We start from the raw sequence: 20,059 nt of genomic DNA, 5'->3' as shown, positions 1-20,059 counted from the left end.
CATCTTTTGTTGGGGGGGGCGTAGATAGGAGCTTGATTCTTGTTTTGCCTCCAGCTTGTAATACTGCATGACAAATCTGGTAGAGAGGACATTACAGAACAAGCTGTCGTATTTAAATTAGCACAAGAAACCATCATTAATGCTCTCGAAGGCTGTTGTCAAACCAAATTGTTAAGTGGTTATTGTGTCTTGTATGGCAGATTTGTCTTGGGGCCAATTCGTTGTGTGGCGAAACTGCTTGTGGCAAAAATTCTTGCAGTGAAAATATCTAGAGCCAAATAAACTGCCCTGTGGTCTGGCTGGAAATGGTGGAGCTGGGGTCAACCAAGCACTGCGTGAATCTTTCTCCCTGTCACTAATGCGTCAATGACTGAAATTTAAATTCAAACTCCACAAGTAAAACACCTATGACAGTGTCTGATACTCTGTAGGTACAGTCATCCCTCGATTTCTGAGGGGAACTGGTTCTAGGACCACCTGGATAGCAAAATGCCCAAATCTCTTATATAAATGGTGTAGTATTTGCATATAACACTGTACACATCTTCCCACATACTTTATCTCTACATAACTTATAACACCTAATATAATATAGATGCTATGTAAATAGCTATAAATGCTATGTAGATAGTTGGTGACTTGCGGGCAAATTTAAATTTTGATTTTTGGAACTTTCCGCAATTTTTTTTTTCTGAATATTTTCCATCTCATTGGTTGAATCTGTGAATGCAGAGCCTGTGGCTAAGGAAGGCCAACTAAACTCTCTAAGGTCCCTTCCCTTCCCTTCCCTTCCCTTCCCTTCCCTTCCCTTCCCTTCCATTCCCTCCCCTCCCCTCCCCTCCCCTCCCCTCCCCTTCCCTTCCCTTCCCTTCCCTTCCCGTTTCTCCTTGTCTACCTAGCCACTTGCCCCAATCCCGTATCTCTGACGGTCTATGAGACAGCTCTAGTTGGCTGTTCCACTAAGAACAAATGTAGTAAGTCTAATACCAAAACCACTATTCCTATCCCTGCACAGCCCAGATTGCTCCTCTCACCTTTCCAATATCTGCCATTGGAAGTATTATTGCTTAGTTCCATCGACAGGCTTATAATGCTGCCTTAATTTGACCTCCTTTGCCAATTTTATAACCACCCCATTCGTATGGGCCCATTCAGTGGAAGCCTAGATTTTGTAATACCCCCTGTTTCTTCTTCTCTCTCTCTCTTGCTCTCATCTCTTCTCATTCCATGTGTTGTTGTTGGATTAATGGCTGTAAAAATACTGTTTAACCACTAAGTGTCTTGCTCATTTTCCAGAGGTCTTAATGTGTGTCTAACACAAAATTCACTGAATTATCCAGTGCTAACTATATGCCAAATTATGTACTAACCTGTGTGGACCCAGTGACCACCATTTCATGGATAACTTCTCAAAGACCTCAGTCTTGGCTAGAAGTTACTCTCTTAAGACATCAGACACCTATAGTCCAGCTGAGACAAAATACATACAGTGAACACAACTGGTGACTAAAAAGGATACGATAATGTTAGCTAAGAAAAATAACAAGATTTTCATGTAATTTGATATTCAATACAATAATATTTGGAAGTGAAAAGAGCTGCTGAGAATTGTTTCCCTACAAGACCTATCTCTAAATTTAAAATAAAAATATACTTTAAGGTAAATAAACCCACTTTGTATGGTCACATTGATTTCATATATTTTTATGTGATTTCTGGAAGAGTTACAGTAAGATTTTAGTTGTGGCCTCTTAACTGTATAGTGGATGTAAATGTGAAATTTAAAAATGTAGAAGTAGTATTTCTGTAAAACTAAAGAAAGAGACGTTACAGTAAGGGCTTAACTACAAAACTTGACTATATCAGTTTTTTTAAGTTATAAGAAACACATTAAAAATGCAAATAGCTAATTTAAGAAATTGGTGAGAAAGAACTTAGTAGCCTAACTTAGAGATGATGAGTTTTTATAAATCGTTGGTTGTTGTTTTATGAATAAAATATGAATAGTTGTTTTATGAATAGAAGTGATAGTATTGGTCCAAACTTGGTTGTTGTTGTTGTTGTTATTATTATTACTGCTGTTATTATTGGTTCAAGCCAATCATTGCTATGGGTACTTTTGAAAGTTTAGTTTCCCCGTGGCCTGCAGGTTCAGCAGGACATGATGAGATGGCTCAAGTTGGAACATCTCTGTGTTACCAAAGTTCTGCTACATGACCAAGGATCTAGCACTGTAGCAATGACCCCTGCTTTGCCATAAGCTGCAGCAGGTGACAAGTGGAGGAAGGTGGCTGTTTCGATGCTGTCTGCAGAAGCGCTTTTTGTTTGTTCAGAGCTATAGCTGCAGATTAAAAGACAGCGTTAATAGAGCCTTGGAACCACCTCCGGCTTATCACCTGAGGTAGTGCAACTATTTCCAGATGAGTCACCCCTAACTATTAATATCAGTCCTTTGAGTGATGGGCCAGATAGGACAGTTTTCTTGTTAGGTTGCACTACTAAAATTGGGGTATTTCTTTGCAAATCAGTGGCTAAGGAAGGAGAGGAGTGGTCAAGGAGGGCTTGACTTGTTTTCACCTTTTTCCTAATGCTGAGATTTTTTTTTAAGCTGGAAAGAAAATTAGTTGTCATTTATTTTACTGGATCTTAGTGAAACTCATTGTCTTTCTCAGGGTCTCTGAGCTCATTAATAGATGGACAAAGGACAAGAATGCAGATATTCTGAAATGCGACCGTTTAGTTTGACTTGAGGTTCTGTGAAAGGCACTGGAAGTTTTGGGTTTTTTCAAATGAGCAAAAGCTGCATTCCATTTTCAGTTCAGACAGCACTGGGAGAAAGCAGGAAGGCTGTTTGCATGCACGGCACACAGAGGAGGTTTTATGCCCTGGAAATGAGTCACCACTCACCAGTTCTCACCCTGGCCAGTTGCTCTACCCGTGGAGATGGCTGTGATTGCTGGGAACCAAGAGCCTACATGTGCATGTGTTCATTTTTTCGTTCACTCATTCATTCATCCAACAAACACATATCAACCACTTGCTAGGCACAAGGCACTCTTCCAGACAGTTAGGATATGTTGGTGAACAAAACCGATGAACGGCTGTACTTGCATGCAGCTTACATCCTTGCTACAGACCACAAACAATACACATAAGTCAGGAAACTACTGAGAATGGTGGAAGAGCAAGGAAAGGTTAATGAGGACACAGAAAGGAGTTGTGGTGGTCAGGGGAAGCCCCGCCAAGGAGAACTCAAGGAAGGGCTTTCCGGTCCTGGTATTTTCCACGAATAACAACAAGGCGAGTGTGACCGGAAGATGTGGGAGGTGAGACCCAGGGCCAGAGCAGGCAGGGCTTTACAGCACATTGGCAGGATGTTGGCTTTTACTCTGAGTGAGGAGGGGGCCACAGGAGGGTTTTGAAGGTGCAGGGGTAGAATCTGACCCACAGAGTAAAGGGGTCCCTCTGGTTGCTGGGTTAAGACTAGACCAGATGAGGGCCAGAATAGAAGCAGGAAGACCAGTTAGATTGTTTCTGCAAACGGATGCCCTTCCTGAAGTTGGCAGAGGGGCATTGTAAGGAGTGATCACTTCCAAACTTGGGCACGTGGGGCAGAGCACTGCCTTCACATTCCGTTTTCCCTAACTACAAGCAAATGCAGGTAGCAAGATGCAGCAGTTAGAGGCCCCACATTCTGCTTGGAAGACAGAGGGCCTCACATATGTCAGGTTTGTGACCACGCAGAGGACTGTTCTGACCGTCCCCACCAGCAACCATCCATTAGCTTATGTGTCACTGGGGATAAAAATACGAAGCTATGAATGCCTCCTGAGTGCAAGAGCATCATTTCTTTTTCTAGTTCTTCTATTTGATGACAAACCAAAGAGGAACTTAGAAGAATGAAAGGGAAAACAGAAACTTAATAGTTGGGAAACTAATACCAGATTACAATATTGGTGGGAACTTGGTTATGGAATATAATAGTGTGTACTTGTTCCAAGGCCTCTGACTCACTACATTTGGGCCATTTTGTGTTAGCTACAATGGCAAGGAATATTGATCACCTACTGTTCATGTGCCAAGTACTTTATTTGGTTGCATTGTCATATTATTTCACTGGAACTTTACAACCACTCTACAAATTAGCTGTTCTCATTATCACCACTGTACAGATGAGGAAATTAGGCTCAGAGAACTTAAGAAGTTTGCCTGAGGTCTCAAAGAGGTAAGTGATGAAGCCAGTGTATTAGCTAACCCCAAGCTGCCTGATGCTAGAATCAAGCCCTTGAACCCTACAAGTTTCTCCTTTTAGTTGTGAAAACAGTTCCAGTAGTTGTGAAAAATAGTTCAAAAGTTGGTGTTCCAAATAGGACTGAAGCTTTGTGTTTAAACAAATTTATTTTGAGTTCACCATTCAGTTTGTCAGTTTCCCCAACTTTCAAAGAGGTTAGCAAGACCTGTTAGCTGCTAAGTAGATAGTATTTTCTTCATCCTAAGAAATAAGCTTTGAAAAGTACATTAAACCCTTTAGGAGTGTTTTAGCAAATAATTGCAAAGGTCACAGATAGTCCCCATCTGTGAGCTGCCCCATTGTTAGGATGACATATATAAAAATATTATTATGGGTTATATAGAGACGGAGCCTGGAGCAAGCAAGAGCAGCTCTATCTACCATTCATTCCCAGTTTTCAGGCCGCAGGAATGATTCCCCAGGTATTTCTTTTGCTGTGGCTGGAGGACAGAGGTTTGCACCAGCCAATTACATGGGCTGTTTCAGGTGTCTGATTGAATTATAATCTGTGTGAATTCTATCAGTCTTGTCATGGAGATAAACTCTTGTTTAGTACCAGCTTTTTGTGGAAATACAACTACTTCTGATAATGGTCAAGTAATTCTCCCTTATCAACTGCTTGGGGCCTGATCCGGAAATCAAAAAAGGGAGCTCTTTCAATAAAGATTCTGATCTCTTAGAAACAAGGCGTTCTCTGACACACAACACTGCCATCTTCTTCCGCTGCGTCTCAGCAAAGAGAGGCTCTCCACTTTGCTCCCTGCCATTCAGACACTGGAGTGAGGAGCCCCGTCTATTAAATGAGCTAATTTCCTAAAGTTAGAAGGCAAAACCACACATATTTCGCTGTGTCTTTTGATACCACCCCAACAATCACGGGGCTTAGAATATCTTAGGAAATAAATGTCTGATTAGCTTCCAAAATGTGGGTTGGTCAAGTAAGAGAGCAGATTATTGTACTGAAATGATGCAGTAAGCCATTCATTAGACTGTCTCAGTGAAGACTTGCAGAGCTAAGATTTAGGAAATTATATTGTATGCGTTTTAGGGACAAACATCTAGCAGTTGGCTGAAACCCAGCCTGGAATCCAGAGACCTGGATTCTCACCTTGGCAGAGGCAGCATCTCTGCACTTTGTTTCTTCCCTATAAAAAAATGATAACTTTGGACCAGGTCTGAGTTCAAACTGGCAGCCCAGAAGCCAGTTACTGCCCAGGTAAATGGGGCTAGTTTGGTCCACGTAAGGTAGTGGTGTTTTAATTATGCCAACATTAGGAAAAAAATTGAGCTGTTTCCAGACAAAAGTCTGGATTCCGTGAAAGATTCTGAAACATCAAATGATTTGGAAACTTTGGGCTCGAAATTCCAAATAGTAGCAGTACATTAGGAGGGGTGTAGGGATAGGTCCGTGGTAGAGTGCATGCTTAGCAAGCACAAGGTCCTGGGTTCAGCCCCCAGTACCTCCGTTGAAAACAAAGAAACAAAGAGCAGTACATTAGCGCAGTAGAGCAGCTGTTTAGAGGGCGCGTGCCCACTCCAGCTCGCACGGGAGGCCCCGTCACTGCCTGCTGTCTTCCATGCCTGCTCCACTGACGTTACGAGTCCATGCCCCGTGTAAGATCTGGGAATGAGATACTGAGATGAACCAAGATGTCATGCAGTCACCAGTGAGGGCTCCTTTCTAGAATCTGCAGTGCTGTTGGCCACAGCCCCCAAACCGAAGTTTATTATAGTTTGGACTTACATTGCTGTAGCATCTTGATTTGCCAAAACTCATGCCTAATAACATTTTTGGTTGTTTTGAGATTGAAATGTAAAGTGTTGCAGGTAGTGCCATTAACAATCCAACCAGCTGTAGCTGAGTCTTCTGAACCGTTTGCTGGAATTTACTCATTTCCTGATTCTATGCATCAGAAGTGAGGCTTTCATGGAGGGTGGGGAGGCACATTTAATTAGTATTTGACACTTGTATTATTAATTCCCTCCTTCATATATAGCCTAAGTCGCTTGTCTGGGGAAGATGATTGAATCTTATTATTTGCGAGTAGGAATTTTTAAAAGCTGAATTTGGTAACTATAGCAGTGCCTAAAATAGTAAGAGGAGTGATTGGTAACAATCTCCCCATCTTGGAGCTGCCCCATGGTGTGACCTATAGACACAGAATGTAAGTTACTTAGATACAAACACAGAGCTTAAGCTACATCTGATTTCATCCTTTGCAACTGAGCTTGAGTTGGGTTTTAATGGAGCCATTTTTATGAATTAATGGATGATTGATTCTGTGACAAGAATATGAAAATGACTTATTTTATCCCAGTGAATTTCATTTGAACTATGCTTAAACTGCTTTCACCTTAGCAAAAGGAAGACTTTACATATGGCCAAAGTCACTCTGCTGATGTTAATGGCACTGCCCTCTGATTCCTCTTCTAGATGAATTTTGAGCCCCCATCTATGTTCCTGTTTACGTTGCACTTCTCAAAATTCTCAACCACCAAGTGTCTTAGTCCTAAGTCCTCTAGGTCTAGTGTTTTTGTTTTTTTCTTTTTTCCTATTTTCAACTTGTCAAAAAAACTTGCTTCGTTGTCCTTACTGCAAATTCTTCTGTTTGGGTGGAACATTCTGAGAGGCAGAGTTGTAAATTTCTTATAGTCTATAAGGTTAGTTTCTGTGACTGATTTTGTGGCTCAAATGGACATATAATGACCTACCCCTAACAGGAAAAACTCTCCAGAAGATCTTGTGTGCATACTGAGAAATTTGAGTACCAGCAACCAAATACAAGATGCAGCTAACTACTCTTGTTCCTTAAATGCTGCTGTGCTGGCTCTGAGATGACTGTCTCCTTAGACCTGGGCAGCTATAGAGCGTTTCTAGAGGGGTTATCCTTTGGGCAGGCTTCTTGTTGCTAAAAATATCAGTTGGCTCAGTATATTCAAACTATTACTGTCATTCTCAAGATACAAAGTTGTTCATATCCAGAAACTTTATTGACAAAATCTGGGACTTCACATCCTTGGGGCTCATCTTTTTATCTTTGGAAGACTTAGAATTTGTAGTTCAAACGTTCTCTCTTCAAGTCCAAAAACAATTCAGAAGGAGGAGGAGTTCCCCTCCCCACCAAACACGTGCTATTTTAAAGATGAATGCAAAAACACCTGTTTAGCTTGCTTTTCCAAATTTGAAATTCCTAGACGTTTTACTTTACCTTTGCATCAGTTGATTGAAATGATAAATGTATACCTACCAATTTTTGTACTTCTGTACACACATATTTTATACTGTGGGACTGAAACTACCTTTGGCAAATGAAAGCAGCGTTCTGTAACAAAGTACCGAGTCGGGGTTTTGTTTACACCTTCATAAATCATGCAGATGGGATCTGCAGCTATCCCCAGCTACACATGATAAAAATACCCTGTGCCTTGCGATGTTTCTGGACCTTCAAGGTCAGTAAGCTGATCCTTTGCAGAGCTGTGAATTCTTGAAAGTTTCTCTCTCCTCTCCTTTTCTTAGGGCGCCCCTTTGATTGCTTGGTGCAAACTTCTTTCATTTGGACCTTCAGGCTCCTGTTCCCTCCTCGTCCTCTCTCCTGTCTCTCCCCTCCCCCCCTCCTTTTACTATAAAAGAGAAGGAATCTGTTAGGAGTCATTTATTCTTGTGACTGACTGACTAAGTGCTATTTGGGAAGAATGTGTTCCTGTCAAGATATTCTGGGCTAGTCCTGCAGTTTTAAAATACCTTAAAGCTTTGTTTCTTGTTACAGAAACTTAAAGCCAATTAACTAGCAGGTGAGTGAATACCACAGGGACCCCAGAAATCGCCCAAAGCCTCTTTAGGCTGGCTCTGAGCGTAAACCTTTTTAAATTCTTTCAGAGGCGGCTGGGGTTGGAAAGGGCAAGTTAGAAGTGACCACATCTGCTGATTCCAAACCCATGTCCCTCCCAGTTAGGGGGTGACCTCAGGGAGGACTCAGTTCTTCTGGAACTCCTGGGACCAGCTGAGGCCAAAGACCTTTTTCTTAAATACTGTCCTGAAGGAGAGGGAGAGCGCAGGGGGGCATAATAAGCTCCCCCTCACCCAACAACCTCCAAGAGAAAACATCCTGCTGGTCAGACAAAAATATGTGATAAACAACAATGCAAACTGTGAAATGTGTTAGAAATCTTTGTTTTTAAAAATTAACCATTGTTATTTAGATAGAAATAACTACCTCTGTCCGATAATCCAAGCAACCCTTTCCCTAATAACTGGGTCAAACTACACACTGTACTACTTTTTATTTTATTTTTTTTGAAGTATAGTTGATTTACAATGTTGTGTTAGTTTCTGGTGTACAGCATAGTGATTCAGTTATATATATATATATATATATATATTCTTTTTCATAGTCTTTTTTATGATAGGCTGTTAATAGAGTGTTGAATATAGTTACCTGTACTGTAAAGTAGGACTTTGTTGTTTATGTGCTGCTTGTTAAATACCTCCTCCTTGACACGGTTCCAGGGCTAGAATCAGGCCCGGGCCCAGCCCGCATCATGCCTGAGCACAGTTCTGTCCTCACCTTCAACTTAACCTTCCTCCTCTCTTCCCAAGTGACAGGCATGCGTATTTCATTTTCTGACCCAGTTATGTAGGTGATACTGAGTGAGAATTTCGAATGTAAAATTCCTTTTAAACCTCTCCCACTGTCTTTCAGCCTTCCAAATAAAAAGATCCAGTGTCCTGGAATGCACCACTGTGTCTCCCTGCTGTGTGATACAAGCCTGAAGAATAGACATGAGTGCTTGGTGCTTTTTCATTAATAGAAAGTTTAGAGACATATGTGCCCACTGCCCTTTATAGGTGTCCTTTCAGCCATTTCTTCACCATCCTGGTGAAGTGGATCTTGGGGAGCTATTAATGCTATCTTTCAAATTGGAAACTTTCTTTTTTATAAATGCAAGCAGACCAAAGAATGGATAAGTAATAAATACAGTTTGAGATTTCTGGCTACCAGAAGCTTTCCATTCTGGTAGACACAGTGTTCACATCAGACATATAAGGCTGATGCTTTTATTTTGTTTTTGTAGAGATGGTGGCAGGGTGCGGAGCCCAGTGGGGTTAGGAACGTGCCCAGGTCATATAGCTGGCACGCAAGGAAGTATCATGTTTTCCACTTGGCTCGAGTGACTTCATGAGTATGTATAGCATGGGTGAGGCTGCAGACCATAGCTAGGTTTCACTTCCAAATAAATAAAGAGAAGGGCATTGAGGGGGAGGAGAATTAATGAAACCATAGCTGCAAATCACTTAGCCCAGTGCCTAGCACATGGTAGCTTCTCAGGAAATGTTAGCAAGTGTTGTTGCCCCAGTGTCAGCTCTTTGAGAACTTTCTTTCAGGGAGAATATTAATGATACATTATTTCTTGCTTGTGAGATGTGAAGTTATTGACTTATCGCTGCTGGGCTTGGCATGTTGAGCCCTGTTTCTGTTTATTAATGTGATGAGTTTACTTGTGGTGAGGGAGGGTCCCCGCTGTGCAGTGGCTGTAATTATCAGTGTTGCTGTGCGGCTGCAGGAACCGATTGCTAGCAAATGCTGGTTTCTTTCTTACTTTTTCTTAAAAAAAAAAAACTCATTACATAATTTAACAATCATTTTGTTCCATAGTGAGATGAAAAGAATTTAGCAGCCTTCAGCTGGAGCTGAATGAAGAAGCAAATTATAGAAATCACTGACATTAGTGCCTGGCTAGAGCAGGATTGTTTCCTACCGAATATTTGAAAGTATTTTGTCCAATCTAATTTTGAAAGCCTGGAGTCACTGGGCTTCCACTGCTCTCCTTGGGAACTGTAATTACGTGGCCTAACAGAGCTCAGCCGCGGGACATTCTCTCCAGCTGATACAGGAGCAATGGATGCATTCGTAGGAGGTCTGGTCACTGCTGTTTTCAAAGGATTTGGAGAAAGAGCAGAAGGATTTTGTTCACTTGAGCAACTGTTCTTTTCTTTCTATCCGAGGATGTTTCTTTGGTCCATCCTGCTGCTGTTAAACTATGATTTATGTAAATAGGATTTTCTTTATGTTCTAGAGAATCCCCAAAATATACAAGAGTAGACAGAACAGTATCATGTACCCAAAGCTAGCCCCAACAATCATCACCCAGTGGTCAAGCCTGCCCCATCTACACGTCCATCTCCTTCCTTTCTTCTAGTATTTTGGAACAAATCTCATTATCTTTTTAAAAAAATTCTGGTAAAATACACATAGCATGAAGCTTACCACCTTAATAATTTTGAAATGTATAATTCAGTGGGATTAAGTGCACAATGTTGCACTCTCTCTAGTTCCAGAACTTTTTTATCACCCCAAAAGGAAACTCCATACCCATTAAACCACAGCTCCCATTCTTCCCTCCACCTAGTGCCTGACAACCACCAGTCTACTTTCTGTCTCTGTGGACTTGCCTATTCTGGATATTTCATATAAATGGCCATGTTCATATAATATATAGCTTTTTTTCCTCTGGTTTCTTTCAGTTAGCACAACATTGTCAAGATTCATCCATTGCATCAGGCATCAGTACTTCATTTTTTTCAGAGCGGCATAATACTCTGGTGTGTGGCTGTACCACGTTTTGTTTATTCATCTGGTGATGAACAGTTTGGTTATTTCCACCTTTTGTCTACTGTGAACGGTGCTGCTTTGAACATTCATATGCAAGTTTTTGTTTGAACACCGGTTTTCAGTTCTTTGGGGTATATACCTGGAAGTAAAATTGCCAGGTCATGTGGGATGTCTATGTTTGAGCTTTCTGAGGAACCACCAAACTGTTCTCCACAGTGACTGCAGCATTTTACATTCCCTCCGGCAATGTATGAGGGTTCCAGTTTCTTCACATTCTTAACAACACATTATTTTCTGCTTTTCTTTTTGTAAAAATTATAGTCACCCTAGAGGATGTGAAGAGGTGTCTCACTGTTGTTTTGGCTTGCATTTTCCGAATGGCTATTGGCACTGAGCATCTTTTCATGTGATTGTTAGTCATTTGTATATCCTTCGGAGAGAAAAGTCTATTCAGGTCTTTTGCCTGTTTTAAAATTACATGCTTTGTATTTTTTGCTGAGTTGTAAGAATTCCTTATATATTCTGGATCCTAAACCCTTATTAAATATATGCTGATATGAAACATATTGCAAATATTTTCCCCATTCTGTGGGTTGTCTTTTCACATTCTTGATAGTGTCCTTTGATGCACAAAGTTTTTAATGTTGATGAAATCCAGTTTAGCTGCTGTCATAGTTAAGAAACCATTGCCAAGTCCAGGGTCATGGACATTTACCCCATGTTCTCTCCTAATAGTTTCACAGTTCTAGCTCTTATATTTAAGTCTTTGATCCATTTTGAGGTAATTATTTGTATGTGGTGTGAGGTAAGGGTTCAGCATTGTTCTTTTACATGTGGATATACAGTTGACTGAGCACTCTCTATAGAAGAGACCGTCATCAGGTCACTTTCTCCATAGTATTTCAGTATGTTTCTCTAAAAGATAAGACCGTTTTTTTTTTTTATGTAACCACAGTACCGTTATCATACTTTAAAAATGTTAACCATATTTCCTTAGTGTCATCAAATATCTAGAATGTAGATTTTTTCAAAATTTTTAACAACTTAAAAAAAAATCAGTATCCAGATAAGTCCTGTCCATTGTAATTTGCTGCTATATCTTTTGAAATGATTTAAATCTGCAGGGTTCACCTGCATCTCTTTTTTCCTTCTTGATATATATTTGTTGAAGCAAATGAGCCACTTCCCTGTGGAGTTTTTTCAGTCTAGCTTTTGTTGATTACATCCCTATGGTGTACCATGTTCCTCATCCCTCTGAATTTCCTGTAAATTGGTAGCTGGAACTAGGGACTTGATGAGACATAGGTTTGGGTTTTTGTTTTGTTTTGTTTTGTTTCTTTTTGGCAAGACTACGTCTTAGGTGATGTATTATTCTAATCAAGAGGCAAATCATAGCTGATTATTTCTTATTTTTTTATGTTAGCAGCCACTGATGATCAGTGCCTAAATCCCTTAGTTTGAGGTTGTGAAATAGTGATATTCTATTTCTATTGTGTCTTCTTCATTTATTAGGTGGATTATTTGCTTTATGTGAAGAGAAGCTTTACCTCTTCTGTTATTGAATCACCTTGCGGTAAAACTTGAATAAGAAAGGTGGTGTAAACTCTTGATTCTTTCCCTTTATTTACCAGTCTCAAAATAAGAAGTTGGTTCATTTTCTTCAAACAGTGCCAATTATGTTCTTTTTGAGGGGTATCTGTGTTAATGCATTCAGTTCAGCATACTTAATGTGTTTCAAGACATTGCAGGTTTTCTTCTTACTGATGCTCTAATTATCCCATCTCTGGCCAGTGAGAACCTCTTAAAGTTGCCTCCTCAGTTCTTTGTAACATGATCTCATGGTCTCTGATAGCTTCCTGTCTATCATATATGGTAATTTTACAGCTTTGACTGAGTTGGAACAGGGTCTGTTGTGGCACTTTTCAAATTTCTTTACAAAGCTCCTGATAGACCTCTCTACTTCCCCTGGCACTCTGGAGAAGATGGGAGGGTTTCTTTAGCCTTTGTAAAATCTTAAGAAGATAAATCAGGACAGATATTGGAAACTCATTCATGAAACTCATTTCATAAATTTTTATTGAGTTTCAATTAGGCATACAGAAAAAAAGAGAACATTATTTCTGCCCAAAGATTTTGCAGCCTGGTGGGGTATCTCATAGGACCTGATGACATGGTGCTGACGTCAGGAAGGTGCATTTGGACAAAGCCAGAACTAACCACATGATTTCATTACGGCTTTATTTTAGTTCTGTTTCTAGTGAGAGATTGATTGCTAGTCATTCTAAATTCTTTTCATTTAATTATTTTAAAAGTAATAAGGTGACTTTTGTTGACGACTTTCTGAAGAAGAAGGAGAATGTATGGAAATAGATGTTTTTCTAAACCTAGAAAATGACTATAAAAGCAGATAGATTGCTTTTCCTCTTCTAGTCTCTACATATCCATTAAGTAAGAGAGATGTTTATTTTCTGCCTGTTTTATAAAGTTGCTGAGTACTGTAATGAGTTTATATTTATAGGGAACTTGGAGCTTTTTGGATGAAAGGTGCTAAATTAGGACTTATTGTTTATTGAATTTATCTGATATGTCCAGCCTCCTGGGAGCATTTGCTGAAGTTAATTAAAAGCAGATAGTCCTCAGTCTGACAGCTTGCAGTGCCACTTACAAGCCAATAACGTAAACAGTGTGCTCTTCTATTGTTCTAACCCGGATTGCCTAGACAACCACAGCTCTTTCAGACAAGAGAACTATCCTACTTTTGTAGGAAAGATGAGTTTGACCACTGAATAAAAAAACACAGGGATATTCTCAACTACATCTGAACCACCTGGCTGCCTTCATTTTTTAAAAAATGCTTAGAATATGTAGGTTTGCCTCATTTTCCAGCAACAATTTTCAGGTTTGAAAATTTTAAATAATCTTTCCTTTCTATCGTTTTGGGAGGAAATTGAAATACTAGTTTATGTTTTATATATTGTATTATGATCACTTTTTCTTTGCAGGAATGGCATTCCAGAGCAGCCAAATGGGACACCGTATGCTTTCTTAACCCAGTGGAAGCCATGAAGTGTAATTACAATAATGGCATGTTTGCTTCCTTTGCCAGTTGGTGATGGAGTTTTGTGGCGCTGGCTCTGTCACTGACCTGATCAAGAACACGAAAGGTAACACGTTAAAGGAGGAGTGGATCGCATATATCTGCAGGGAGATCTTACGAGTAAGTGACAACATGGGATGTCTTGGGAAGTGTTGAACTTTGCATTAACTTACGCTAATTCCTAAAGGTGCTGGAAACTCCCTTAGAGCTTTACTCTAACAGGGATGGTGGCAGTGGTAGCATGTCACGGTCTGCTGTAATGAAGGCAGAGCCATTCTGAGTAGGCAGGAGTTCTCTCATTCAGAGAGTTGACGTTGGGTGCTTTCCCTGGGACTCATTTCCCATGGGGTTTCCAACTGGAAGTCTGATTTTAGATCGCAGAGATAGTGTCCCACTTAGGAAATGGGTTGTTTAGGGATATTTTCAACACACATTTGAGTTTTCCTTTTGTTAAAGTTTGTAACTAATTTGAGGCTTCTGTGACTTCAGCCATTTTAATACATACAACCTAGTTTCACTGATTTTACCTTAAAAAAAATTCTTTGAGATTTAATCTCTAAAATCAATCAGAATAGCTGGACACGAATGTGCCCATTTGCCCGGCTTTGCCCACAAATCCCACAATCAGACAGTCTACACAATGGTGTCATATTTGCTAAGATCAGTTCAGGGAGGGGAAGAAGGTAGTTGGTCATATTTTAGTTTGCTCAAACTCATTTAATTATCTCCTACTATTAATAAGGAGGCAATAAGGAAGCTATAATATGTCCACTGAGCATTCTTCCTAGATCTGCTTAGCAGTCGTTATTTATTGTTTGTTTATCTGTAAGCTCTGCCTTCTCAGGATAAGAGAACAAAAAGTAAAACAGTTTGCATGGTGTGTCCAAGATACGCCTTTGAGAGTTAGATAATGTACTGGGGATGTAAGGAAGGAAACCATAAAATAATTATGTTTATTTACTTAATTCAAACCACATTAGGCAAAAAGCAAATTGAAAATGTTTAAATGATAACACTTGTAATAGCATAAAAAAACCAAACACTTAGAAATAAATGTACAGAAAGATGTGAACGACTTCTACACTGAAAAGTACAAAATGTTACAAGTTAAAGAAGATTTAATAAATGGAGGTGTATATCCTATTTCATGAATTAGAATGCTGAATATTGTATCGATGTTATTTCTCCCCAATTTGATCCTTGGTTTTATTAAACTGCCTACCAAAATCCCTCTCAGTACATTTGTGGGTCTTGACAAGCTGATTTTTAAAACATTATATGGAAATGCAAAGGGCCAAGAATAGCCAAGGCAATTTTGAGGAACAAAGCTGAAGAATTTATGCTGCCAGTTATCAGGACTTATTATAAAGCTGCTAAGTAATTGAGACAGAGCATTATTGTCACAAGAATAGACAAATGGCCAACCACACAGAATGGAGACTCCATGAACAGACCCACTTCCTGTGGACACCTGATTAATGACAAAAGCAGGACAGAATGCATAGGGAGAGGGTGCTCTTATCAGTAAATGGCAATCAATCAATTGAATATCCATATGAAAACATGAAGCTTGGCACCTGCTTTATACCATATTGAAAAATCAATTCCAGCTGGATTATGGATGTAAATGTGAAAGATATAAAAAATAAAGCTCTTAGGAGAAAATATAGGGTAATACCTCCATGGCTTTAAGTGGGCAAAAAGATTTCTCAAACAGAACGCAAAACCAAATTTGAGGGGAAAACGATGAGGTACGGCTTCTGATGTATTTCAGATCTGACGTGTATCTCCAAGTATTGATGTGCCATTGTGTAAAGTTTATTTGAATTTCTTATCTGGAATTGTGCTCATTCAGGAAAATATGACATGTTATTTAGCCATTCAGACTACTCCGTGGGTGCCAAGAATCTACTGAGTCTCTAGGGCTGGTTCTGCCCGCTCTGTCTTCCTGCACTCGTAGGGAGCCCCACAGGGGTCAGTCGTGTGATCTCCAGGGTTCTACAAGCAGCCTGGAGGTTTCAGTCCATGAGTGTCTCTCAATAGCTGGTTTTAAAATGTGTGAAAACATGGTTTGCTTCCTTCTCCCAATACATTCTCCCAAATGATTCTAGTATTTGGGATAAGGTGATTCATGGAAAGGACATTTGATCCCCCATAGGCCCCTGGCCACAAGAAGTTTCAGAGATGACCCTTCATGCATCATATGCTCTAATTAAGCCCAACCTTTGATTCACGTATGTGCTCTGGTATCTGCTTCCAACCACTTTGGTGGTAAAGGAGGGAAAAAGATCTTCAGTCCCTCCTTTAATGATTTGCGGAGTGTTAATATGCTATGAAAACAATACATTTTAATCTACTGGATGCCTACCTTCAGCCAAATTGGCTAGATTGAAAGGTAATTTTTAAAGACCCAAACCAGTGCCCCAAAAATGCCCTGTCTCATGGTTTATGTTTATTAATATTCTCAAAGAGCAACGTGGATCTTTTGGGGCATTTGTATTCTCTTGCTCAATTTTCTCAACAGGAAGATTCAGATATTTAGATTTTTCTTTTTGTTTCAACTTCATCTTTCATACCATGGTTTTGCTACCGTGGAGAGAAATTAACAACAGAGTAAATCATAAATAAAAGTGAGTGTCCAATACCTTGAATTAGCAAGTGTTAACATAGTTTGCTTCAAGACTCCAATTTTAGATTCCTTTAGGTTACAATTTATCTGAGAAACATGTGACCACCTTAGAGCAAGTCTGTAGTTTTTAGAACCCACCAAAATCAGAGTAGTTCATGGAGAAATGGAACATAGTTGGTTTTAGATGTCAGTGAATAATTATTTCATATAATGAGCACAAAGTCACAGATATCATAAAGCACTAAAAATGGCAGTGATGAACATCAACACAGGAAACAGAAATTGTTGTTTTCCTGTTTCAATGTGAGACATTTGCTAAAGCCAGTGGGAAATTTCCTGGCTGGTCTGTGAAGTATTTTACTGTGCTTAATGAAAACTGTGTAATAAAATGCCCCCTCCCCTCTTTTAAGGGGAGGAGATAATTAGATTTATTTATTTACTTATTTTTTACATGGAGGTACTGGGGATTGAACCCAAGACTGTGCATGCTAGGCAGGCACTCTAACACTGAGCTATCCCCTTCCCCTGACAACTGTATAATAGAAGGTAACTTTTAAATTTAAAAATGCCCCCCGAAATGTAGAGAATTCAGTTAAATCAGTTTTCTGTTCGGAGACTCTATAGATGTTCCTGTTACAAACTAGCAAATACAGGTGGTCCTCACTTTTCACAGCACTGATAGCTGAAACGTGTGCGTGTTGGAATTGTATCATTGCCTGTGTTATTCCTTGGTACCTGGGATCAAAGCCAATATGCATCTGTTTCATTCAACACAGTACCATGCATCACAAGGACCGCCTGTATGTTTCAGTTTATATTGATCAATTGCCTACAGTTTAGAGCAGTTAAGCATAGTGCTATATTTAGAATTATTACCACATGAAAGATATGAATAAAATAATGGACATATCTCTGGGTAAGTTTAAATTTGAGGGGGGTCATTAAGATCCAAAATAGTTTTTTGCTTCTGGGGTTATATTCCGAGTAACCCTCTCAATCTTCGTCACTCTAGGGGCTGAGTCACCTGCACCAGCATAAAGTGATTCATCGAGATATTAAAGGGCAGAATGTCTTGCTGACTGAAAATGCAGAAGTTAAACTAGGTAAGAGCAGAATTCAGAATTGCAGGAATTGATAGGATTATTTCAGTTTTTTTTTAATAATGAATGTAAATTTCTCACTGTGGATTTAGAGGTCATTGTACCTACAATGGGAAGGAAAATGTCTATTTAAAAAAACGTTTTCTAAAAGCACTTGGAGGAATGAATTGGTATACAATATGGCAAGCAGAATCATGTGCTTAATCAATGTGTAGAAATAATTGAATTTGCTTTTTAAGCAAAGATCCTTTAAATTAAAAGACTGACCTTGAAATCGTTTCCTGTATCTTGTAGTTTGTTTATATTGTTGCTGCTGTAACAGAACAATGATGACTCGTTTTTTAATTGAAAATATCCACAGTTAGACATATTTAGCCTAATGAATTCCCGCTATATTCCCATATGTTTTAAGCTATATTTACATTGATTTCACTATTACCTAGGGCACTTGTACAAAATGGATGCTCAATATTCTACTTTACATGCATACTGATATTCCACCCCATCTGCCAGAATTATCAGTAAGGGAATCCTTTTCTCTGGTACTGCCCTTTAGAGCCCTTCCCCCAATAAATCTGGGATTTTCCAGATAAAGTAAAGAATCCCCACATTCATTTGACTGTTCAGTGTATATGCATTGAACATACGCAACATACATTGACAAATATCCTACAAGATATGTGGTTTGTCTTCTAGAGAAGAATCACTGTCCATATGATTATTTATTTTCAAAGAGATTAAAATATCTCCTGTGTTTATAATCCAAATTTGCTCTCGCCTTTTGTTAAAATATATAATTTCTATTTTTTTCCTTCGTTAGCATTTAGGGCCAAACCTTCGTCTCATGAATATTCCCTTTTAACACAAAAGCATACATTATGTAGGGAAAGCAGTTATATATGCACTGACTACATAAGCTATCCTCAGAATATTCACACATCACTAATTAACAGTTACTTGTTGAGAGAATGTTATGTGCCAGGTCCTGTACAAAATGTTTTTATGTAGATTATCTTGCTTAAACATCAGAGCAACTCTATGTGAAAATCATCATCCTCATTTTATGGATTAGGAAACTGAAGTTCAAAGACGTTGATCTACTAGCCCTAGGTCACATCACTAATAAGTGTCAGAAATGTGATGCAAATTTAAGCAGTCTGACTCCAGAAACTTAGCTATTAACCACTTTGTCTGTATCCTCTAAATACTACCCTTTATGACAACCAAGCTTGCCTTTAATTTAATACCTGTGTGGTCCTCCACTGCGCTTTAGTGTAACCAAACAACCCTTCATGCTTTTCTCATTAGTATGCTTTATCCATTTACACATGCAGGTTAAAAATACACATTCACAATAGTAAAAAGAAAAGCATCTCAAGTGTCCATCAATAGATGAATGGATAAACAAAACGTGGCATATGCACACAATGGGGTATTATTCAGTCCTAAAAAGAAAGGAAATTCTGGCACATGCTGCAAGATGGATTAACCTTGAGGACATTATGCTAAGTGAAATAAGCTGGTCCCCAAAAGACTAGTAATGTATGATTCAACATACAAGTAGTCAGATTCATAGAGATAGAAAGTTGAATGGTACTTGCGAGGGGCTGAGGGGAGAGGAGAGAGAGGAGTCACTGTTTAATGGCTACGGAGTTTCAGTAAAGGAGGATGAAAAAGTTCTAGAGCTGGATGATGGTTATGGTTGCAAAATAATGTGAATGTACTTAATACCACAAAACTATCCATCCTGAAGTGGTTAAAATGGTAAATTTCACGTTATGTGTATTTAGCACAGTAAACACACACACACACACACACACACACACACACACACACACATTTGTTTTATTACAATATAAGACCTTAGATTACAGACTTTATTTATTTGTCTTTCCATAACTAGTGGACTTTGGAGTCAGTGCCCAGCTTGATCGAACAGTGGGCAGGAGGAATACCTTCATTGGGACTCCCTACTGGATGGCACCGGAAGTTATTGCCTGTGATGAAAACCCAGATGCCACATATGACTTCAAGGTATGACTTCTTACTGCTTCGTTAAGTATCTAACTATGCCTAACATCAGACCCTGAATCTTGTAGAGAATTCTGTCATGGCCTTGGCTTATGATTTATGTAAACCAAAGGGAAAACTAAAAGACATTATTTGAAGTTAAAATTATAAGACATTCCAGTGAGAATCTTTTTAATGAACTTACCCATCATATCTGATTGCCTATTTGTAAAAAATGTTTAAACCACTTTCTGTATTTTTTGAGCTTATTCTTGCTTCCTATTAGAAAATAGATTTCAGGTTTTTGGCGAAGTATATATA

The 20,059-nt window shown here is 39.2% G+C and overlaps 1 protein-coding gene across 4 annotated transcripts in view; it reads left to right on the top strand.

Moving 5' to 3' along the window:
- The window catches only part of TNIK (TRAF2 and NCK interacting kinase), a 357,941-nt gene that overhangs the window by 222,812 nt on the left and 115,070 nt on the right, over positions 1-20,059 (top strand). For all 4 annotated transcript variants that reach the window (XM_006200807.4, XM_006200806.4, XM_006200805.4 and 1 more), the window contains exons 5-7: positions 14,009-14,119; positions 17,641-17,731; positions 19,632-19,762. In XM_006200807.4, coding sequence (XP_006200869.1) covers positions 14,009-14,119; positions 17,641-17,731; positions 19,632-19,762 — 333 coding nt within the window. The remainder of the gene's footprint in view (positions 1-14,008; positions 14,120-17,640; positions 17,732-19,631; positions 19,763-20,059) is intronic.

Source organism: Vicugna pacos, chromosome 1 (assembly GCF_048564905.1).
Source record: "Vicugna pacos chromosome 1, VicPac4, whole genome shotgun sequence".
NCBI lineage: Eukaryota > Metazoa > Chordata > Mammalia > Artiodactyla > Camelidae > Vicugna > Vicugna pacos.
The sequence above is the reverse complement of the archived record's forward strand: the minus strand, read 5'-3'. Positions and strand labels throughout refer to the sequence as shown.